Genomic DNA, 24,361 nt, shown 5'->3' with positions numbered 1-24,361 from the left:
TTACACTATTATAGCGATTAAATATCTATTAGAAAATTACGCATTTTTGTGCAGGTACAAGACATGAAACGTTTCACGTGAAATATTTTGCTGGGGTACTCACCAAAGAATGCTTACGCTTTAAAAATGCCTGCGTACCCTACATTAGGTGCGCGGTAAAGAACCCCAGATGGTCATAAATAATGTGTGGCCCCTCAATACAGTGTGCCTCATATTAACATCGTCGTTTTGGCATGTGCCACCCAACAAATAATTTTTTTCACACCACAAAAAAAACAAAAACAAAAAATAACAATATATCACGCGCGGGCCGTGCATGCGCCGTCAATACCTCAACGGCACAACTGCAGCGGCAGCGGGTGGATGACACGAACGCACGTTGAAGGTCTGCATAAGTGATATCGCAAGAAGCAAGAGAAATTTGCCAGCAGTTTTGTGTGTCTGCCAATTGGTATTATTTTACTTATGAAATTATTGGACTTCTCTAGCACCATATACCTGAATTTGGTTTGGTGGTGATGCGTCAGCTTTCTTAGAGTAATTAACCGAGTAGCCCATGTGTATGTAAGCTGATCTGTAACTGTTTTCGCGCTCCCTAGGTCACAGGGTAGTCCTTCGTTGGTTGGGTAGCACATCGGGCTGCTGTGCTGAGGGAACATGGTTTGAAAGAAAAAATTGGGTTTTTACGTGTTAAAACGCCATAGTGGAGGACTCCAGAATAATTTAGACCACCTGGGGTTGTTTAACGTGCACCTACACCTAAGTACACGGGTGTTCTCTGCATTTCGCCCCCATTGAAATGCGGCAGCCATGGCTGTGAAACCTACCGTTTGGCCAACTTTGGTCACTGAGTATACAGAAACGCGTTCATATGTGCCACGCTTGGAGGAACAAACCTATTTCACGCCGACATGGGTTACTTTAAATGAAGGACTGTGTAGGCACCACAGTTAAAGAAACTAATTGACGAGGACCTTCAAGTACGGGGTAATTGCCACTCGGTCTGTGCCGGTCTTCAGTGAACTTCTTTGATGCCAACTCGGGTGACTGGGCGTCTGCCAGTCGGTGTGTGCCTCTCTCCAATGCACGTCATTGAGCCAACTCTGGTAACTAGGTATTATGTGCTGCTGGGAATTTGCCGCTCTACAACGAAGAAATGCATCCCAATCAAACACATGTCACAAGGGTTCTTCAAGGACTGCAACCGGCCGCTTTAGCGGAACGCGCCACAAATTCACTGGGTATGTGCCGCTTTTCTATGAACGTCTTTCACGCCAACGCTTTTGGAGGAGGAGGAAACCACTTTATTTTGCTAATTTGGATTAGTTAGGGGTGGCTACCAGGTGATGCCTGACAGCCACCTCTTCGGCTCTTTTGATGGCCCGAAGTTGAACATCCAGGTTCGGGTTCATAAGTATCGCTTCCCACGCTTCAGGCGTGGGGGCGACCAGGAGATCTGCTGGGGGGGGGGGGGGGGATTCTTCTCTGCAGTCCCAGGGAGTATGATTTAAGGAGGATATGGGCCAACGCTTTTGGAGCTGCGGCATAAATTTACTGTGTACGTCCCATTCTTTAATGAATCTCTCACCAGTGTGGGTCACAGAGTGTGCCAATGGGTGTGCGGCAAGAGAGAAAACTATTCTAAGCGTTCGCAGGCACCGATGCGCCACCCTTCCCGTATCGAAGGCCACGCGTACACTTTTCAGCAGCACTACGAGATGGCGTAGCGTGTCCAAAAACAAGCGCGACAGAGGAGCCCGGTTGCCGCAGGACGCATTTCTCAGCGTTATCAATCACTGGCACGCCATGAATTTCGGAGGCCACGCTCAGGCTTCATGCCTCTGTTAGATGAACCCGAGTGTAGTTAGGGAAGCGCGAAAGACGGTTCCCGCTTTAGTATAGGACTCGTTAAAACGGTGGCAAAACGTTGTGGCGCTATGTTGATTCAATGTTAAATGCAATACCGCCGAGGGTCATCCTGAGATGGATCATGCTGATTATTTTTATTGTCACTCCTAACAAGCAGTGTAGTTTTATAATTAGTCCCGTGTACGAGCGCTTGCGATGTCTCCGGTAGCTTCGATGAAAACTCGTTGGTGGTACAGAACAGACTTCACGCCTGCCTCTGTAAAGACATCTGTTCCTCATGCATGTCCCAATGCGGCACACTCTACTCCCAAACCTTGCGGCTCCCGTGCCGGGGTTCACGACCTGCGGGAAAGCGAGACACTTCCTCATTTACTACGAACAATAACTTTGCACTCATATTGAACCTTACAAATGAAATCTAGCACTTTGACTAGAAGATATCCGGAGTACAATTTGATGATATTGTTGCACAAACAGCTTATATTTACAAATATTTACAATTACGGCGAGTAGCACACGCGTAACAGCAGCCAGTCAAGATGGCGAGGAGCAACCTCTACCTCCTCTTCATCGGTGCCGGCCTAATGCTGTAGTCTTCTCTCTCGCGGCATTGCCACCCGGGCGAAGTCACGCGCCACATCCGGGCAAGTTAGAGCTCAGCATCAGCGGACGGGTTATACGGCTTTAGCCGAGCAAATTGAACTACGTCAGTCAGGACCGGCGCAGATGGTAACATTGGCTTTGCCGATGCAATCTCATACGCCACGTCGGGAACATGGCACAGAACGCACTAAGGATCGTGGTAGCAGGCTAGAAGCTTCACTGAGAGACCATTGCAACGCGTCGAGTTGGCGACCAGAGCACCACCAAGGGTCCAGGAGCGTAATACACATCTTTGTGACGGCAATTATAACGGATCTTCTGTGACACCTGTGACATCTGAAGGCGGTCGCGCGCGATATGACGCGCAGTGTTCAACCTTGGGATGGCATCTTGCACGTACTGGTTGTTGTGGAGCGGCTGATATAGTAATGTATCCATGAAAAGTGTCAGTTCCCGGCCAAAAAGAAGATAAAACCGTGAAGAACCTGCCGTATCGTGGCGTGACGAATTGTAGGCGAATGTAACAAAGGCTAATGTAGCATCCCAACGCGGTGGTGGACGGAAGCGTACATGGAACGCATGTCGGTTATCGTGCGATTCCGGCGTTCGGTGACGTCGTTTGTATAAGGGTGATAGGCAGTGGTGACTGTTTTTTGTGGAACATGAGCGTGGAAAGTCATCGATGACACGGGACAAGAAGTAAGAACCGCGATTGGTGAGCAGTTGACCAGGAGCTCCGTGATGCAGAATCACATCGTGGAGAGCTGGTTGGAAGTTCGCGCGTAATAGCGTCACGCATGGCATAGTCCGTCGCGACAGGGACGGATTTGTTCCCTGATGCTGATGTAGGGAAAGGTCAGAGAAATTGGAAGCCCACGCGAAATAATGGCTGAAGAAGGACATCGATAGGCTGAAGGACGCCAGCGGGAAAGTCGGTGGTCTCTTGCGTCACTGGTACAGTTCACAATTGCTAACATTTTTGTGTATGGAGAGATGAAGCACAGGCCAAAAGAAACGACGCAGCACGCGATCATAAGTGCGTATTACACCAAGATGGCCTGCTTTAGGTTCGTCGTGAAGCTGCTGGAGGGCTGTAGAACGCATGAGGGAGGGCACCACCAGCAAGTGCTCAGGGCCATCGGGGCATACACTGTTGCGGTATAAAGTTCCATTATGTAAGGTAAACATCCAGAATTATTCGCCAAAGGCCCCGAACTGAGACGGTAAATGATGGAACGCAACGCCGGATCACGCCCCTGTTCAACGCCGAAATGAAAAAACTGTGATATGGAAAGAACGCAGCCATCGGTGTCAGGTTTGGTGTTGTCGGGTGGATCCAGGGTGCGGACAGACAGTCCGCGTCGTGATGTAATTGGCCAGCTATGTGGACGACGGAAAACGAGTACTCTTCTAATAGAAAACATCAGCGTCCGAGACGGCCTGTAGGATCTTTCAGAGAGGAAAGACAATAGAGCGCACGGTGGTCAGTCACTACCGTGAATGGAGGTGCGGCCAAGGAGGTGCGGAGGCCAAGGAGGTGCGGCCGAATGTTGGAGATGGCCCCAACAATGGCAAGGCATATCCGCTCGGTAATTGAGTTATTGCGTTTTGGGGCAGAGAGCAGGCGGCTGGCATACGCTATGATGCAGTCACGATCCTGCTGGCGGTTAGCAAGGACGGCTCCGATTTCGTATTCACTGGCATCCGTCCGAACTTCCGTAGGAGCAGATGGGTCGAAGTGCGCGAACAGAGAATTCGTCAGAAGGCGGATAAGCACAGAAAATGCATGAGCTTCTCGATGGCGCCAGAAGAAAGGCGTATCTTTCTTGAGAAGGTCGGTGAGTGGACAGGCGATATCAGGGAAATTTTTTACAAAGCGACGAAAGTAGGAACATAAGCCAATGAAGGAGCGAACGTGTTTGGTTGAGCAAGGTACAGGGAAGTGCTTCATGAGGCGAATTTTTTCTGGGTCAGGGGTCTCGGAGTCGCTTCTCAGGACCTAAAATAAAGTTCATTGCCTGTCTGTCTGTCTGTGAGGTCGGATTCCTACACCATTAACAAGGTGACCGAGCACAGTTATTTCGCGGCGACCAAAATGGCACTTGGATGATCGAAGTTGAATACCGGCGTTGCGGAACACTTGGAGAATGGCCGAGAGGCGCTGAATATGGCTGGTAAATGTTCAGGAAACAATGCCGTCATCTAGCTAACATAAGCAGGTCGACCATTTGAAACCACGGAGGAGTGAATCCATGATGCGCTCAAATGTGGCTGGCGCCTTGCATAGACCGAAGGGCATAACTTTAAATTGGTATAGCCCGTCAGGTGTCACAAATGGGATCTTCTCGCGTTCCATAGGATCTACGGCAACCTGCCAATAGCCACACAGGATGTCGATAGACGAAAGATAACTCCCTCCGAGGAGGCAGTCTAGGGCATCATCTATGCGTAGCAACGGATATACGTCCTTCTTAGTGATCTTGTTCGGGTGTCTTTAGTCAACACAGAAACGCCAGATGGCGCCTTTGTTTTGACAAGGACAACTGGAGGAGTCCATGGTCTAGTCGAAGGTTGTATAAAGTCTATTGCCGCAATCTTGTCGACTTCTGTTTGTATAATCGCCCGTTCAGCAGCAGAAACGCGATACGGACGGCGATGAATAGGGTTTGCGTCGCCGGTGTCGATTCGGTGCATGACAACCGTTGTCTGGCCAAGTAGGCCGTTGTCGAAGTCAAAAACGTCCCGGTACAACGCTAACACATGGCAGTGCTCATCAGCCTGCGCAGGTGAAAGGTGCGCGGCTATCATTTTGTTGAATTCACTGGTGGACAAGCTGGTGGATCCTGCTGCACACGTCAGACTCCAAGGCGCTTCAGATGTTAGCGTAGAGATCTGACAGCCATTGGGGCATGCCAGCGTTGCAGCAGCAATTCCGGATGGTAGAACACGAGTGGATAAGCCAAAGTTGAGCACATGCAGATAAGCTTCGTTTTTGACAGTTTTGACAACCGTGTGTGGTAGGGTCACATTGTGTGCCAAGACAACGTCAATAATAGGGGATGCAACGTAATCCCCGTCAGCGACAGCAGGAGAGGGCGTAAAAAGAACATAAGTAGTGGATGGAGCCGGCAATCGCACGAACTCTAAAGAACATATTTGCGTAGGCTCAACAGGAGGAGTCTCGGGGGCAGAAGGGAGTTCAATTTGAAGGGCACCGGTGCCGCAATCGACAAGGGCTGAATGTGTGGACCAAAAGTCAATGCCAAAGAACACGTCGCATGGGCACTGCTCAAGCACAAGAAACTGAGCGCTCGCCCTATGGCCAGATATAGTAACGCGGGCAGCACACGTTCCAACAACAGTAGGTGTGCTTCCATTGGCGACACTTACTAACTTTGCACGGCGGGTATCAGTACTTTCTTCAGGTTCTCAGGAAGACTATACCGCTCATCACCGAGATTTGTGCAGTGGTGTCGATAAGGGCCGTAACAGTAACACCGTTGACTTGGACTTCGAGCAACTGAGAGCGGGTAGGGACAGTCAGACGAGGATTTCGAAGCCGGATAAAGAATTCAGCGTCATCTTCGGGTGCTGCATTGGCTAGTTTTCCGATGCGTAGCGTCCAGAGTTGGCAGGTGACGGGAAACGGCGGGCTTGCGGTGAGCGAGATCGGCGATTGGGCGGCGATGGTCACCTGCTGTACACGTTGGTACGAGTGTCGATGTTGAGCGTGTGAGTCGGTGGAGAGCGGGACGAGGGTGCACAGGGTAGCCTTCAGGACGAGGGCTCCGGTTGCTCCAGCCAGTCAGCGACGTCTGACGGCTCCAGCAGTGTCGCGCAATATGCCCAACTCGAGAGCACACGAAACATATTGGTCGATCATCCGGCGTCCTCCACTCAGCGGGATTGCGGTATCGCGAGTAAAATGCTGGTTCCGCGGTGCGACTGGTGGAACTGTTGGTGTGACTGGTACGACTAGTGGCACGCGAACAGTGCAGACAGAGGAGAATCCCAAATTAGTGACCTCTTGCCGAACAACGGCTTCAATCAATGAAACCGTAGGCTGGTTGGCAGTTCAGACATCGGGCATGAGAGGGGCTGGTGACATTGCTTCTAGTTCACGACGAACGATCCGTGTCACAGTCTTCGAAACCAGCGATTGTAACGTAGGTAGTGGTTCTTCGCATGACGGCGATGCGGCAGTATTGGGGAGCCTGGTGAATTGCGGGGCGATACGGCGGGATTTGGCTTGTTCGAATTGCCGACACTCTTTCACAATAGCATCCACGGTGGCATAGTTCCTGAATACTAAGATGTTGAATGCGTCATCGGCGATACCATTGAGTATGTGCGCGATCTTGTTCGCTTCGGGACATGTTACCGTCAACTTTACGCCAAAGCGCTCGAACATCCTGAATATACGAAATGTATCAGTAGATGAATGCGCGCGAGAGCCAAGTTCTGTTTTAGCGGTTAGCTGATGACCGAAGGGCTTGCCGAACAAGTCATTCAGCTTTTTTTTTTTCGCAAAGGTCGCAGCTGGTCAGATCGTGCTGATGCGTCTTAAACGAACCAAACGTGCGTGGTTCGTTTAAGATAAAATGCCACATTTACCAGCCTAAGCGTATCGTACCACCTGTTCTGTTAGCTGACACACCCATACCATGCAATCAAATCCTCGACGTTAACGTCATCTGTGCCACAGAAGGTGCCCAGTTCTTGCGGAAGCGATAAGATGACAGACGGTAGGTTCTGGCGCGGTGCGTGCTTCAGTGGTCATCACCGAGGGAACAACGCGGCGACCACTTCGGAGTTCCGTGCTTGGGGGATGGTGATGAACAGGCAGCGTATACCCAGCACCATCAGAAAAGTTTCCACAAAAAGCGTATATTTTTCAAATATTTACAGATGCGGTGAGTAGTTGTTGACCTGTGTGGTTCTGGCGCATACCCACTGTAAGGGATTGGCCATGAATCTGGTGGTTATATTCGGTTTATAAAAACAAGGGAATTAACGATTATGAAGATTTTGTGAGGGGAGAAAAAAAACTAATTAATAGTAGCATAGACCCAACAGCTGCCAGCCAAGGTAGATGTAGATGTAGAGCCTTGGAGTTACTGGCACATACCCACTCTGGGGGATTGGCCAAGAACCGGGTAGTTTGAAATAACAATCAGAAGGGAGATGTATAAAACAATACAAACATAAATGTGGGAATATATACGCATCTGAAGATGAATAATTAGAATATATGAAATGACTTGAATAGAATAAAGGAATAAATGATGACTAAAAAAATGAAGTAGACAGCAAGTCATCAAATTTGTAAAAATATTTCGCTACCCTAAGCCGTGATTCTGTAATCTAAATCTTTCTGACCCTGTAATGTAATTCTGGATGGCATCTACAACCTTCCCGTCGCTGTGCCCAAGGGTAGAGGCCCCCAATGATAGTAAATTTTGAACATTTAATTGGCGAGGAGCAACTTCTACCTCCTCTTCATCGGTGCCGGCCTAATGCTGCAGTCTTCTTTTGTCTGACGGCAATATACCCATATGTATAGCAACGAAGCATGCATATAACTTAACGGAATTTTTGCAACTGTAGGACTTCCTGAGTTATAGCTATTTCAACATAGGTTTGCGGAACCTAAACGTGAATGCGCACTTGTGCACTCCGCAGTGCACTGGTTGAATATTTGTGAATATAAGATGTCCGATGGCACCAGCGGTCGTAAAGTTACCTACGTTAAACAAAATAAAAAATGCGTTTTTATTATTTCTTGGTTACACAGTACAGGGAATCACTACATATCACTGCTACATCGAACTTTTTTGTTTCTATTGTTCAATAAAGCATCTCAGGTTGCCATTACACTTGCTATAAAGAACTGTGCGTTTAGCTACTCACAGGGTGACAGTAGCCCAAATTATGAATACTGTCAGGTACCATAAACACTAGATCATATATTTTGCGTTTGTCCCGCTCACGTCCAAGAACGACAGAAACTGGTCACTTCCATTGCAAACGTTGATAAGAGGTCGCTATTAGACGAGTTTCTTTTAGGTCCTTGGCCCAATGCAAACAGCGCAGCCCAGATAACTAGTCCCGTTATAGCCTGTCTACAAGCCACTGGATGGACGCACGGCTATTAGAGATGCCACAAGGTTGTAAACTTGTATATTAGATTTTTGCATGTCAGTGTTTCACGGTAGCTTGAGTTTGACAAAGATAGTCTTCTGTTAGTTTTTATTTGTTTTGATGACGCTATGGTTAATGCCTCGTATAGTTCGACACGTCACTCGAACGGCAACGGCCGCGCGTGTACAATCGCTTTTTAGTTACCCTGTCGGCCATGGTTTATAAATGCAAATTTTCCTTTAAATAACTTCTGTTCTTAGTCAGCGCCAGTGTCGTGTTCTTCTTTGCCTGTGTCCTTGTCTATCCAGTGCTGCTATTTTCCTAATCCATTACTATCGACTTGATTTCCCGACAGGTCGTGTTTTACTATAGAAGCGAAAATTATTGAAGGTAAAAGCCTAAGGTGTATATGTTGGCGGTGACCTTGGCGAAATATAGCCGACGCCGCAAACAGTAAAACCACGTCATAAAATGCTTGGATTGACGTCACATTTCTCAGGGAGGTTTTTATAAAGAAAGGAAATTAGCGGCTTTGAAAAGAAAATTGGTACATTTCGGTCTGGGTGGGAATGGAACCAGGGCCTCCGGGGTGCGAGCCGAGCACGATTCCTGGATGCCACGGTTGCTTTTTTTATTGTCTTTATTACCATCTTGGCTCAACACAGTTTATCGAAACATGCAAGCTGATCCATATACACATATTAATAAAGGGTTCTGATCAAACAAAAAAGTCGTCACCTGGCTTTAGGTGACTCTATGCGGCTAAATATGTTCCACGTCTGCTCCAAGGTTCTGGCTTACTAAATCTGTGCCTAGTACGTCGCAGCCATCTTGCTTACTAGTGCGTGCGTCAATAGGCGACGCACATGACAGTGCGAATGAGGTGGCGCCAAGTCATCAGTCTATAAAATGAGCACGTTGATGACGTTTCGATGTCTAGAAACGGTATAATGCTTTCGCATTCCCATGAGTAAGCAGTCTCATATGACTGTCGAATTTTAAGTTTAGTAATTGCTGTCACAGCAACTGTTGCGCAGAAAAGCGGGCGCGCGCTCTGCGCACTGACGTCACAGTCGGAGCGGCGGCGGCGGCTTTTAGTGTCGGCGAGGAGCGATGGTGGAGCGTGCACGCTCATTCGGCTCGCGAGGGCGGCCGCGCAAGTACGCCACCGCGGAAGAAGTGCGTGCCACTGTGCCTTAGTGAGGAGGTTGTCTTTGTGTCGCACGTGTACTTCCCATTGTGGCTCGTTACCTCTTGCAAGAATTGTAGCCCCCGATTGTATACCTGATTGCATTACCAATGTGTGTTACAAAAAAGTGTAACCCCGTTTGTATAACTTCATGTTTTAGCAAATCAGCAGCAGGCTTGCGCTTTCTTCAGTTACAAGAGTGTAACGCCTGCCTAACTTTTTAAATATATACTAGCAACATAATTTGCAGTGAAATTATTATTGTCAATAATTCTTATGTTTTGGACCGTTATACCTGCGTCGTTCTGGAAAACATTACAGCTAGATGAAAAATTATGGTAAAAACGACGTATATCTTCTATATGTTGGATTAGGTAAAAAACGCAAACTGATTTAAGTAAAACCTTAGTGAACACTGTTAATAAAGGCACTCGTTCGTCTCTTAGGAATATATGTATATTTCTTCCTGTATGCTAGTTTTAAATAATGCTAGTCTAAGCAAAAATTTCTCTTCAGCATATATGTTCCCAGCTGAGAAAGCGTGCTATGTAGTATGTTGTAGTCCTCCAGCTTCCGCGTAATAAAGTTTGTTACTGCTTTACTATGGAGTAATGTTATTATATGAACATGTTGCATACGAGTGTTTTTGTAATACTGAGATCTCCAATGACAAAAAACCGAGCATGCGGAATAATGAGTTTTCCCCCGTTTTTATTCCAGGAATCAATTCATCATTCGGGGATCTGCATTTAGCCGATGCGAAGCGATGTAACGTAAGCCGACCAACGCCGAATGTGACTTTGTTCAGAAAACCGCACCTAGAATAAATTTGGTATCTGCTGCGTTCTTCTTCACCACAGTAAGAAGCGGACATGGTTGACCAGATTTCTCAAAGTTTAGCACCTACCCATGTTTTGCTGCATCCAAGGCATCCAAGTCAGTACAAAAGAGGACCAACAGACAAGTGACCAGTGAAAATCGAACTATATTTAATGACTTGTTGTCCAGTGTTAAACAGTTCGGTCCCTCACTGGAATATGTAAACGTATAGTCTCCCGTAAACTTTCTTTTCCGTAAATCTTAGTCTGAATTGTTCCTCCCAGCAGCTCTGAAGAAGCATTCGCCCAAGATGTGTGGACACGCTGGGACCTCTAACCATATTATGCAAGGACGCTGCTTGAACCAAATTGCAATGAGCAGAAATTAGGAATGTTTCATGCAGCAATGCGAGTTGTTTTAGCTGAATGATACAAAACAGGCACCCTTTATTCTTACCTGAGCACATGGTGTCCCTTGAGCTACTTGGACTTGCTTATTATTACACTCAGCCTGGCAGGTAACAGTAAGCTGTAAGAATTGAGACGTAGGATTCGCAAAATTCTATGGCATATTTGAGAAAATGTTTGTGCAACTTTCCGATCTTTCAGTAAAGCTTTTAGTCCGAATTTGAGAGATTTTTTTAGTACCGCCTCTACTTACCAGATCTCCGTACCACGATAAAACTTTGTGCTTGCAGCCATTTGCGTCAAAGTATAATCCTGCAGAACAAGAGGAATTTTTTTATCAGATACGAGCGAATAACATCTCACAGATACGAAATGAGCGTTAAAGTGCACATATTTGCGCATATGACGTAAGCAACGCCAACAACAACGGCAACCGTTACGACGACCATTCCTTTTGGTTAGTTGATAAGTTTACAAGTGCTTGGGCGTTTCACAATTTCAGACTCGGAACTGTAGCATTAATGTCTATGTTTTCTGTCTCGTGCAGCTTGCGCCGCCTAATCTAATATTGTCTGCAGCAGCATGTACTATCAATCAAAAAAGCTTACGGAACAAGGGATCTGACAAAAAGCTGAATATCTCCGCAGCCTCAAAACGCCAGCCTGGTATTCGCATTTTCAGCCTCTGCTGCTATACGCGAACAACATTGTGATATACGGTTTTACTGGGGACTTTTAAAGGCTGGTCGCATATTTAGCGCTTTCTGAGATCCCGTGGTCCGTGAACTTTTTTGGTCGATAGGACATGGGCCTTACTGCCGTGTCATTTATTAAACGATTCTGGGCCCAAACATTTCCATCATTAGGGGGCAAAGGTGGGCAAACAAGTCTTTAAAAAGGTCATGTGATGACAAGGTTTTGCAGTTATTATCGCCCTGGCGGAGCTTCGTTGTGATAAATAACCTCAATTAAAGAAGCAAACAATATTGCTTGAAAGCAAGACGCCACAAACGCATGGGGTCTAGTTTAGCCTACCTTACAGATGAATTTATTATTGACGAAATAAACAAGCTCTAAACTGAGCCTTGTTGCTTATAGTGTTGTCAGCCCCTACTGTTTGTTTCTTATAGACTGAGCTGATATTTGTGCAATAATGCGTTTAGGCCTGTCGCCTGTTGCAAAATAAAGCATCTCATTCATTTCGACTCTGCACTTTCCTTTCACATTTGCAGCAAGACAATATTGGCGGAAATCTGAGGCGCTATAGCGAACAGTTATTGGATTCACTTTCTATTTCGTATCTCTAATTAGCACGGCACAATTGGTTAAATATTCCTGGCGCGTGCGCAATTACGCTGTTTGTCATGCGACCTCAAGAAACTGTGAAATGTCCACACTTGGCATGACGTGCACACGCAAATTTTGCCCATGATTAGGCCGAAAAAGAAAAAAAAAACTTCATGATTCCATACCTTGCTCGTCATTAGCCCTCCGCTAGTGGTCAAACTTTATTGGGCAGCGCCTTCTAATATCTGTCACGCGACATCAGAAAAGCCACAAAACTAAGCATGTCAACATGACGCGTACCCATTAACGATGCATAATTCTGGAGCACAACAATTACATCTTTCGAAAACGTGAGAGGCTACATCTTTCCTAAAGGAGTAGAAGTATTGAATGAAACTAAGACATCCACCCTGTTGTATCTTGTAACCAGCAGGGGGCCACTCCACTCCAGCGCCACCATTACAGTAAAAATGGCCTACCCAAGCAGGGGGCGTGTCTAAAGATATTATGTGTATGTACCGGCCAGTAGTCGTCAATACGCCTCTTGCGCGTCTCTTTAATAATGGCGACGAGGGTGGGATAAACCGCCGGTCATGATTCAAGCAGCAAGCAGCAGCAGACATCATGGACAACGATCTGCCACCGTCCTCTAGCCACCGACCGTTCGTCGGGCACCTGACGGAATTCTGTACCACGACAGGTAACATGGCTATCTACTTCGAGCGGTTCGAGGCCTTTGCGAGAGTGAATAAGCTGGAAGAACAAAGCAAAACGGATGTTCTTATCACGATAGTGGGTGACAGTGCGTACGCCACATTGCGGAACTTGATGTTTCCGGAGGCTCCTGAAAAGAAGACGTATCAAGAGAAAAACAGGCGCTTCTGAACCATTACGTGCCAAAGCGGTCGATAGTCACGGAGCGTTACAGCTTCCATAAACGCACACAGGGATCGCGAGAGGCAGTTGACGACTTCATCTTGGAATTGAAACGGTTGGCAACGAACTAGTCGTTTGGAACGTTTTTAACTGAGGCACTCAGAGACCAGATTGCAGTGGGTGTGCGCAGCGAGGCGATTCGATGAAAGCTTTTGGCCGCTGAAGATGACAAAGGGCTAACATGGGACAAGCCATGTGTTATCGCCACGTCCATGGAAGCCGCGGAATACCACGCGAGGCAGATGCTACCAGGACGAGGCGCGACCCGAGAACAAGAGGACGACGTCAAGTGGCAACGCGGCGACAGTGCCGCGACTACGCGACCGACCAGCGACTGTCGACGACGTGGTATACGGCGGCTGCGAGGAAAGGGTCTGCTGACCAGGACAGGATGCAGTCGTGTTTTCGTTGTGGGGGTCGCCGCCACCAGCTGGACTGTCAACACATCAAGGCAAGGTGCTACAGTTGTTCCAGACGGGAAGTTTAGCTATTATGTGTAAGAGAAGGCAGGGCAATTTCACCGCGGAAGAGGACGTGTCTAGCTTAGAATTGTACGCGTTAGGAGAAAGGAGTTCAGCCGTACAAAGTTGATATGAATTTAAATGGGGAAACAATTGCCATGTAAATAGATATGGGCTCAGCGGTATCTATTATGCCTGAAAGTGAATTTGTGAAATATTTTGGACATCTGCCATATCAGCCTGTGCAGTTTCGCTTAAGGACATACAATCTCAAGCGTTCCCTTGAAGGGCAGTGTCACTGTAAATGCAGCTCATGAAGGCAATTGTTTTAGACTGCCGCTCGTGATAGCTGCGAATGAACAGGGGCGCACGGTACCGGCATTGCTTGGCCGAGACTGGTTGAAGCATATTCGCCTAAAGTGGTCACATGTGTTGCGAGTGAACACAATCGCTAAACAGGAGGGGTTGCTAGACAAGTACAAGTATGTGTTCACGGGCCCAATTGGAACTATTAAGGGGTTTGTGGGCTCCATTGTTTTGAAGCAGGGAGAGCAACCTGTATTCTGTAAAGTCAGGCCAGTGCCATACGCCCTGAACGACAAATTTGAAAGAGAATTGAAGGAGTTGGAATCGGCAGGTCTGTTGTACACGGTGCGTGAAAGCCAATGGGCTACCCCCGTCGTAGCAGTTCTGAAGAGTGATGGAGAAGCCGTCAGGCTCTGCGATGACTACCATGTGTCTTTAAACCCCTGTATTACAGTTGCCCACTACTCGCTACCGTTGCCTGAAGATGTGTTTGCGTCGTTGGCAGGGGGGACTTGTTTCAGTATGCTTGATTTATCGAAAGCTTACTTGCAACTTCGAATGGATAACCTTTCGCAAGAGTTGCTATCGATAAATACACACCTTGGCCTTTTCCGTTTCACGCGTTTATCGTTTGCTGTCGCGAGCACACCTGCCATTTTCCAGTCAGTAATGGATCGAGTATTGGCTGGCTTGGAGGGCACAGTGTGCTATCTCGATCATGTTCTCATAGCAGGAAAGACTGAACACGAGGGCCTGAGACGCACCAAACAAGTGCTGCCGAGGCTACGGAAGCATGGGATGCGTGCCAACGCTGATAAATGTCAATTTCTTCAAAAACGCGTCCGCTATCTTGGTCACTAAATTGACGAGGTTGGCATGCATCCTACGAAAGATAAAGTAGAAGCCATGTTAAGGGCTCCAACCCTGACTGGCGTCTCCAAATTGAAGGCTTTCCTAGGGCTGGTGAATTTTTTCGCTAGATTCCTTTCCCAAACAGCCACGACCTTAGAACCGCTCTACAAGCTCGTCAGAAAAGATTGTCCGTGGGAATGGACAAAAGAGTGTGAAACCAGCTTTCTGAAATGGAAGCTGCTTCTGAGCGAGGACTCAGTGCTAGCTTTTTACGATGGAAACAAACCGCTGCGCTTGACATGTGACGCATCGGCATACGGCCCTGGAGCGGTGCTCGCGCACACCGAAGGTCGCTGCGAGAGACCTATCGCATTCGCGTCACGCACGCTTACAGTGACCGAAAGAAACTATGCACAAATTGAGCGCGAAGCTGTAGTCATTATTTTCGGCATTAAAAAATTTCATAAGTAGTTGTTCGGTCGGCAGTTTGGAATAGTGACTGATCATCAGCCGCTGACGCAGTTGTTTGATCCGAAGAGACACAGCAGCCAAGTAGCGATAGCAAGAGTGCAGCGATGGAAAAATTTCTTGGCTTGTTATCAGTATGTCATCAAGTACAAGAAGGGCCAACAAGTGGGCCACGCAGATGGCTTGTCGAGGCTTCCGTTAGAAACAACTACGGGGGAAGAACAAGAAATAAATGCACCTAAATGTAGTAATTGCTACAAAGGAAACCCATACGGTTTGCTCGAGAGAAAAGCCTCGCAGTTGAACAAAAATTCGCCCTGGTCCGGGACTCGAACCCGGGATCACCGCCTTTCCGGGGCAGCCGCTCTACCATCTGAGTTAACTAGGCGGCTACCAGATTGCTCGGTTGCTCGGGCACTCGCTACTAAGAGCTGTAGGCAAAAATGAATTTCTTTGGCATTAATATTTTGTTTTCATTGCAATAGAACTTTGTAGAGCCATTTTCTCACGTATATATATGACATCGCTCAGCGATCACTTCTTATCCGAGGACTCATTTTAAAAGCACTTTCTGTTTCAAGCCAGAGAAAGTTTCAAACAGCCCCCGCAAGTTTATCTATGGGTACAGGACGCGGACGAATGGCAGATGATAGCACCATATTCTCCTCCTGATATCTAGTTTCACTGTGCTAGCTCATCCCCACCAAGCCCTCAACTTCTGCGTGCTCCGGACCTCTTGTCAGCCAATGAGATAAAGAAAACAAGTTAAAGTAAGCAAGGCTATTCGCTTCGAAAGCCAACAAATGTAACCTCCTACAAAACAAGGAGAAGGTTTGATTGGGAGGTAGTAACAACTCTGTGGGGGAACCGCCCGCTGTTTGCGTCGGTGGCTGCCTAAATTTGATGCCAAGAGATTGGAATGAAATCAGAAAGTAACAGTTTTACTTCACAAGGTCCTGTTTTGTACACAACAGTAAATAAAACGCTGCCGCGGAGCCACTGTCATGAGCGAATTGTGCCAACGTTGTGCGAAATGCCAGTCGGAAAAAAAAGAAAAGGAAGAAGACGGACACCTGCTTACGGCACGAGGTAGTGGCTCATTCAAGAAAAATGAGGCGGCAGCGTTTCCATGCGACACGAGTGAGCGGAGCCACAAAGTAACAACGGCAATGCAACCAATCAGTGACTGACACAGTCTCATACAAAGGTAGAAAAGTAAGAACACTTCTAAAAGAAGTGCGAGACAAGGCAAGAGGGCGAGAAGATGAAGCCGCTGCATCTGAGGCTTGAGGAAGCTGTGGAGTGGCGGGCCTGAGCTTCGCGGCTTCAATTTGAGCCAAGGCAATTGCCTCTGTGCGAATTGCACGGGAATTTCATTTACTTTTCTGCGTCAAGGCATAAAAGAGTGTTGTGGTAAACATGTGTGTTAAAAAACAGTCAATTTTTGCAAATATTTTGATGGCGCATATCTCCAAAAATGGTGTTATTCTCCAAATTCATCCTGAGTGGATGCACATTGCAAACTCGCACGTTACAATTCGCACTAGTTCGTAAAATAGTTCTTTCTAGAGTTTACGTGCTAAAACCAATTTGGATTATAAGGCACACCATATTGGAGGTTCCGGATTAATTTTGACCACCTGGGGTTATTTAAGAAATTATTTAAAGAAGTTTTAATTAGTTGAACATGTATTTGGAGTTCTCGTGGAAGTTATGTACGCCTCTATCAATAATCTAGTATAGAGACTAGACTTATACTATCTGCAACAGATTATTTGTAAAGAGAGAGAGAGAGAGAGAAGTCACAAGGGAAAGGCAGGGAGGTTAACCAGGCTGAGCCCGGTAGGCTACCCTGCACTGGGGAAGGGGGAGAAGGGATTTAAAGAGGAGAAGGTAAATTTCGGAAAGCTTTACGGAAAAACACCCGTATAGTTTTTTTTGTTTTCCTGTACAAAACTAGCGTCGTATTTAGACGTCAAACCCAAAGAACCTCGTTGCAGCCATCAATTATCTTTTCTTATGAAGTAAATACACAAAATAATGATTTTTGCAGTTTTTGTTTCCATAGAAAGTGGAGCACTTACCAAAGTCAGGTCGCTGAGGACGAGGTACATCTTTAAGCGAAACACAAGGAGGTTAGTTATTATTTTCCTTACAATTTTCTTGTGAGATTTAAGGTAAGTAAAGAAGTCCGTTATGTTTTATTACAATTAAGACACTCATTACTTCTCAAACCCGCCATGGTGGTGTAGCAACTGTGACATATCGCTGGTCAGCATGAGGTTGCGGGTTTGAACACATGCAGCAGCAGCCCCATTGCGATAAGTACGAATTGCGAGAATGATCATGTATTCAGCTATTCCTGCTTGGTATTGAACTGTAGGTGGTCCAGATTATGCTGGTGTCCACCACAACAGCATCTTTCATAGCTCTAGTGTTGCTTTGGGACATTAAGCCGCACAAAACAATACATTCGTTTCTGCTCATGCGTTGACATTTTAATAATTGATCTGTCTGTCGAGACTTCAAATATACAATGCAGTAATACGTGTGGGCCCAAAAAAATTGATTTCAATTTGCGAAAATCCTCAAGGCTTATGTTTACAGCCCACATTGCATTCGCCTATAGTGTTGCAGCTCGAAGCTGCGCTGTTCGCGAGGCGATGAGAGAAAAGGCAAATACAACTTTAAACGCTTTAGCCGTAGTGGTCATCAGTGGTTCAGGCAACAGAGCTCACGTTAGAACTGAAGCCTCAAGCACCACAGCAATACTGTCCTCAATATTGTGCAGTCAGAGATTTGAGACTTTCCAGGACTCCCTGACAACAACAAAAATTACCGAATCACCACTTGTTCATTTCGCCTTCCGAGTCCTTTTCTACATGGACAGTACCAGTGAGTGAGCAACAGTTTCAGACAAAACAAAGTAAAAGAGAAACAGTGCATTATCTTCTTCAAGCAGCCATAGCAACCAATGCACGCAGCCATGCTATTTCCTCAAAACTTTGTGCTAGAAATATAATCACTTCCGTTTTCTTAGGAAGCATCATTAAATGACTTTAACGTTTAACAATGTGAGCAAGTAAGCTAGTGATTCTTTACCAAAAAATTGTCATGCCTGAATATCAGGCTACCTGTTTCAGTCTTCCAAATATAGGTACTTTTGATTTGAGTCCAGTACATCAAAATAAATAATAACTTTCACTTACGTCTGGTGGTCGTACTTGCTTTTTCTGCAAAAAGCAGAACCAATAAAATCAAATCTCAGATTATTACTGAGGCACCTTGGTCCAGTGTTTATTTAGTTATAGACTGCTACCCCTGATTCACGTCTGTGCTCAACATTTCTCAAAAATTATTATAATGAAAGCACAGCCTGCTGTACCTCAGCATTACGTCATAATGTACACTTCCGACCGGTGCTTTGTTGGCTTCTAACATGGGGGAGTAAAATTGAAAAATGCCATATGAGCTTAAGAAAGAGAAAGACATTCCTGGAAGCTGAAGGTGTTAGCCATGTACCTGCAGTGCTTTTAAGCATGAACTTGTTTTATCTCCCGTTGTCGGCGATCTTCAAGTGAACTTGAGCCAAAAGCCAGCGCCGTTATCCCGGCCCTCAAACGAGAACATCGAGGCATCGTGGCGAGAAAAAACGAGGTCATCCGGTTGACCAGTCAAAACTTATGAAGATGCGGTCTCTGGCCCCCAACCCTTTGCACAGGAGCGCAGTACATACGCTAGTTGCTGCCGAAACAAGTAACAAAAATATTTCGTCCGATTCCTTCCTAATGTTTGTTCACAATATCACTCAAGCTGTAACTTCTAGTACGCTGAAGTTTTAATTGACATTTCCAAAAGTTATGTTCAAAAGGCACATACAAGGCACCATACATTTGATTGTCATCTTTTGGCACTGTGCGCTTTTCAACGCCAGCGGTTAGTGAGTTGGCCGCACATTTGCAGCCGACCACTTCGACGCGACAAGAAAAAGAAGCGACAGACGCTGAGCGCACTGCACTGTTGGAAGAAGAAAGGCTGTTGAAGTTGGCGGCACCACAGGCAGCAAAAGACGCCATATAGGTAGCCATTTCGTGCTTACATCCACTCTCGATTACGGGAGAGTCAGCAATTTTTTTACTACTTCATGTGAGGTGTTTGGGATGACGCAAAGAGAAGAACAAATAAGGAAAAGAAAAAGGTACAAACAAAAATAAACACACAAATGAAGCCCAGATGACTAAGAAAAGTTCCAAGAACGAATGTGACATCCGTCTTGTATAAGTGTGACAACACCTACCTTGGACTGCGTCCCGACATTTGTTTGAGGGCCCTAAGAACTCACTAGTTCATATATCAAGCCTTCTTGTGCCTGTTTTCTTCAGTCGAAGTCCGCAATGCAGGTTGTAACATTTTGTTCACCGAATAACTTTTGGAGCACAAAAAAGGGGACCTTTTCGGCGAAATAGCAACTAACCTATTAGTAAAACAGAATGGCACAGTGGTGAGTAACGGGGGATGTTCAAAAGCAATGTCTGTGGCATTTGTTTGATAACAGTACAATCTATTCCTTTATGCGCTATTATATAGTGCGGAAAGAGAGCTCATGGCATTTATTTTTAGATAAACCACCAGACTAGCACAAATACTGTAGAAATATTGAATAACGAAGTTTCAATGACCCATCTTGAAGCCTAAATTGCTGAATAAATTTAGCTATATAGCCGCTATTCCTTTCCAAAAAGAGTTACTCCAAGCAAGAAGTTGTATTTGATTTGTAAATACAAAAGCCGGGGAGCCTACAATATTTCCGATAAAATCTCATTTCCTTTTGCAGTACATAACAATTGGTGTAGTATTAGAAGGTGAAAAATTCTGACTCAGTACTGCGTATGTTTTGACAGTTATAAATTTGAGTGAGGATTTCAATCAATTTTTCTGCAGTAAGGGTATGTGTTCCTGCAAGTAAAATTGTTTCAGAATTAAGTCGTATCGCAACGTATAGGCTGCAGTTATTCACGAAGCGCTAAACAGCATTCAGTAATAGCAAAATATTACAGAGCGAATGTGTTGCTGCACGAACAATGCGTTTCTACATCACAAGAGGCTCCCATCCTAAGGCACCCCGCAACCGCCAGCCCAGGAAACACTATATTCGACACAGTGCAGGAAACACTGCATCCGTCCATAGCATTAAGGCCAAGTCTTGCACGGTAGCACGAGGCTCTTAGCACCGAACCCGCCCCGCAATTTGGTTACGCGTGAGCAAGAGTCCTTAGCGTAGAAAGTTTGAACACGAATCAGGAAGAACTAAAAGAGAAAACTGTTCGCGTTCCAATGGGACAGAGAATCAAAGTCAATTTGATATGTTAAAGCGACGATGTTCAGGATGGTGCATATTTGTTGTAGAAATGCTATTCAGGTAACGCTTCGTGTTTATTTGCGTCCATCAGTATAAGCAAAAAACGAGCCCTGCGACCGCCACATGTTCAGTGGTGGTACAAATCGCTATGTGCAGAATATGACTCTGGACATGTGCACTGTCACCTCGTAAGCTATCCCACGCGATGCCGTAGCTTCCGAGGCACGGACGTCTCTGGGGACAAATCGAGAAAAATCGCCCCAGCGGCAATGTTAAGGAATTTACCTACGCTTAAGAGCGCCCGACTTCCTGTGATGTAATTATTTCCCTTTTTCTAAAGAGAATATCAACAATGATATGGCTCATTCGACGTTTTTAAATGTTCGTAGTCTATCGTTGAAGGTCGGTGCACGGACTCGGCAAGTAAAATAGTCATTCGTTCATTCTTTCTCTCTATCTCCATGTGGCTCCTTCTCTCGCTTTGTGCATTTCTCGCTCACGACCTCTCTCTCAATCTCACTCGCGCTGTCTCTAGCCCTCTCATTCACATATACCGCTCATTTGTTTGATCGGTCAGGCTATTCTCGTACATTAATATTTATTGTCAATAGTTAGTGCAATGTTTTCATTCAGGTAACTACTTAACAATATTGCCCTTAAGAAAAACAGCCAAGAATGAACTTTAAGTTCAAAAGCCTCGGCACCGGCAATGACGAGATCAGAAACAAAGAAGCGACGCCGCTCGCACAAGGGCACATAAACGAAACACTCGCACTAGCTTAAAGGAAGTGTGTGCGACGCTATACCGGAGTGAAAACGCCAACCATCAAAGCAAATTTTTAGAAGCACCAGAGATGGCCAAAAACTATTCTTAGATAGGCTATCGCTAATTGAACTGCTTAAACTGAGCTTCTATTCGTCTTTTCAGCGATGCTGATAGCATCATCTTTATCACTGTAAACTTTTTGTATCTGGATTCTGCATGCATAGGTGGTGTGAAAGTATTTATTGGGAATTACATTGTGGCTCTCAGCGATACACGATAGCTGTGAAACTTTGTTTTCGCGCGTCGACTTTCATAATAAATATGAAATCATTCTTGAACGTCGTTAATTCTTCTACAAAGATCGCCCTGTCGTAGACTGCATCCATGCTCGGAGATAATCGTGGTAGGCGCCACAATTTACCTAGGGCCGGTGCAATGTAACCATTCCTTTCACTGACTAATAATTTCTTATCGTACACGTTTTACGACCTGCCCATCCTGCTGATAACGCAGGTGGAGTGCTGCTCGGTTCACTTACGAACTGAGAAAAGGAATGCCATTATAACAAAATAGTTACATAACAATAATCCAGCTGTTGACAGAAGCGCGTCAGGAAGGTGTGGGTATGGATGCTGACGAATGCGTCATTGAATTAAACGACCGCCTACCCGAACTGTTGCTATCGGCACCACTGAGCCTTAGCTTAGACGGCTCAAATTGTCGCAATAACAACTTTACAGTTTATTTTCCCTCTCTGCCTGCATGACTGTGCACACTTATACCCAAATAAAATAATGTATCACTCTCTGTGTGCGCGTGTGTTCTTTTCCTCGCCTATTTCATTAACCTGACAAGCAATGATCCACATGCAGTGAAGTGATTTAAGTAGTGATTAAAAATGCAGCACTGTTGACTTGTGCGCAAAAAGTAGCGCAAGCTACAAAAAGTAACATTCATCGAAGCAGGGCTTTCGACATTACCTGCTACACCGGTAGAAAACACGCAGATCTAGTTTCGTACCCATTGACATGATCTGTGGAGCTTGGTGCCAGCTGTACATTGCAGTGGTAATATAATGATGAACAGCCTACACTCTACCTATTTATAGTAGATATTTTATTGACAGGAAAAATAAACCAATGTCTTATTTCGTGCTTGCCTAATTTAGATGCATATTCAGTCCATCAACTATCATTACGTGGGGCTCTACTCAAAGTTATGCCTAAAATAAGTTTCATGCAGATTGTTCTGTACGAAAAGAATTATGTTGTTTATATCGGAGTTGAAGCTTTGAAAGTAGACATGAGCTTTCAGTACAAGAGCCAGTATAATAAAGTTTAACTTAATCCTTACCCGAATAATGTGACACAAAGTTTTTTGTTTATTGTAAAATGACAGCTTATATTTCACGTTATGTTTAGGTTTATGTGGTAGTAGACTTCCCAATTTAGTGGAAGGAACCTGGTTTATTTTGCAGCTTACGATTGTATTATAGTAAATCTTGCCTTCAATTTTCGTGCGTCTATTCTGTGCGTTTATGGAAATATTTACAGACTAAGCAAGAGTATGCGTATCACTGAAATTTCATTGGCTATGCTTACCTGTTGTAGTGGTGCTGATCTTGGTTGTCGTAGCTGTTAAAAAGAAACATATGGTATTTTTAATCTTTGAAGCGAGCAAGAATTTCAATACCCAAGTGCTGAAATTTTAGGAGCCAGATTAAGTATACTTGGAGTGAGTATGCAAGCTATATATATATATATATATATATATATATATATATATATACAGTAGTGGCCAACGTATTGGTATCAATAGTGCTTCAATGGAGAGCGGCTATATTCCCACACCCGTCGCACCGGCTCCATGACTATGGGCTAGCGCTGCTGAGCTCTAGAGAGCGAGTTCATTGTTCGGGCACTGCTGCCACATTACCAGGGAACGAAACAAGCAAAAGCGCACGTGAACGGTGCGTTTGGTACATGGTAAACATACCAGAAAGCCCCAACTAATCTGGAATCCTCCACTACTTTGTCCCCACAACCCACTTAACACTTTGCAACAGTGAAACCTCATTATTGGCAACATGTTAAATATATTTCCGAGAACATATTTGGTAAAATCAGATGCAAACGCCACCGCAGAGAAACAAAACGCACAGACTCTGATTTAATTCCTGACAGTTTTCTTGTGCGATTTTGGGTAATAAAGAAGTCCGTTATATTTTATTATATAAGACACTAGTTACTACTCAAACCCGCCGTGATGGTGCAGCGGCTGTGACATACACCTGATAAGCACGAGATGCGTGGTTGAATTCCTCCAGCCCCATTGCGATAAAGGCGAATTCCTAGAATGATCGTGTATTCAGCTTTTCGTGTACGCTATCGAACTATAGGTGGTCCAGATTATTCTGGAGTCCTCCACAACAGCATCTTTCATAGCCACAGTGTTGCACTGCGACACTAAGCCCCACGGAAGAATGCATTTGTTTCCGCTCGTGCGTTGACTCCTTTTAATAATTAGTCTGTGTGTCGAGACCTCAAAGCTAAATTGCAGTAATACGTGTGTGCCAAAAAATGCTTTTAATTTGCTAAAATCCTCATGCATTGGTTCACGGCCCACGCTGCATTCGCCGGTATTCTTGTAGCTCCAAGCTGCTTCGTTCGTAAGACGGTGGCAGGCATGGAAAATACAAGTTTAAACGCTTCAGCTGCAGTGGTCGTCAATGGTTCAGGCAACAGACCTCACAATAAAACTGAAGCCTCAAGCAACACATTAGTATTGGCCTCAATATTGTGCAGTCAGATAATAGAGACTGTTTTCGTGACTCCCGGCCAAAAAAATGACCGAATCGCCGCTTGTTCATTTTGCCTTCTGAGTCTTTTTCTACATCGGC

At 45.5% G+C, this 24,361-nt stretch overlaps 1 protein-coding gene across 1 annotated transcript in view; it reads right to left on the bottom strand.

Moving 5' to 3' along the window:
* Nucleotides 1-1,935: 1,935 nt before the first annotated feature.
* LOC119454159 (uncharacterized) overlaps nucleotides 1,936-24,361 on the bottom strand; it is a 44,568-nt gene continuing 22,142 nt past the window's right edge. The window contains exons 2-7 of the mRNA XM_049667954.1: nucleotides 23,064-23,096; nucleotides 18,547-18,570; nucleotides 17,422-17,451; nucleotides 11,282-11,340; nucleotides 11,078-11,149; nucleotides 1,936-2,211 (exon numbers count right to left, since the gene is read on the bottom strand). Coding sequence (XP_049523911.1) covers nucleotides 1,936-2,211; nucleotides 11,078-11,149; nucleotides 11,282-11,340; nucleotides 17,422-17,451; nucleotides 18,547-18,570; nucleotides 23,064-23,096 — 494 coding nt within the window. The remainder of the gene's footprint in view (nucleotides 2,212-11,077; nucleotides 11,150-11,281; nucleotides 11,341-17,421; nucleotides 17,452-18,546; nucleotides 18,571-23,063; nucleotides 23,097-24,361) is intronic.

Source organism: Dermacentor silvarum, chromosome 5 (assembly GCF_013339745.2).
Source record: "Dermacentor silvarum isolate Dsil-2018 chromosome 5, BIME_Dsil_1.4, whole genome shotgun sequence".
Taxonomy (NCBI): Eukaryota; Metazoa; Arthropoda; class Arachnida; order Ixodida; family Ixodidae; genus Dermacentor; species Dermacentor silvarum.
This window is presented reverse-complemented; position numbering and strand designations above follow the sequence as displayed.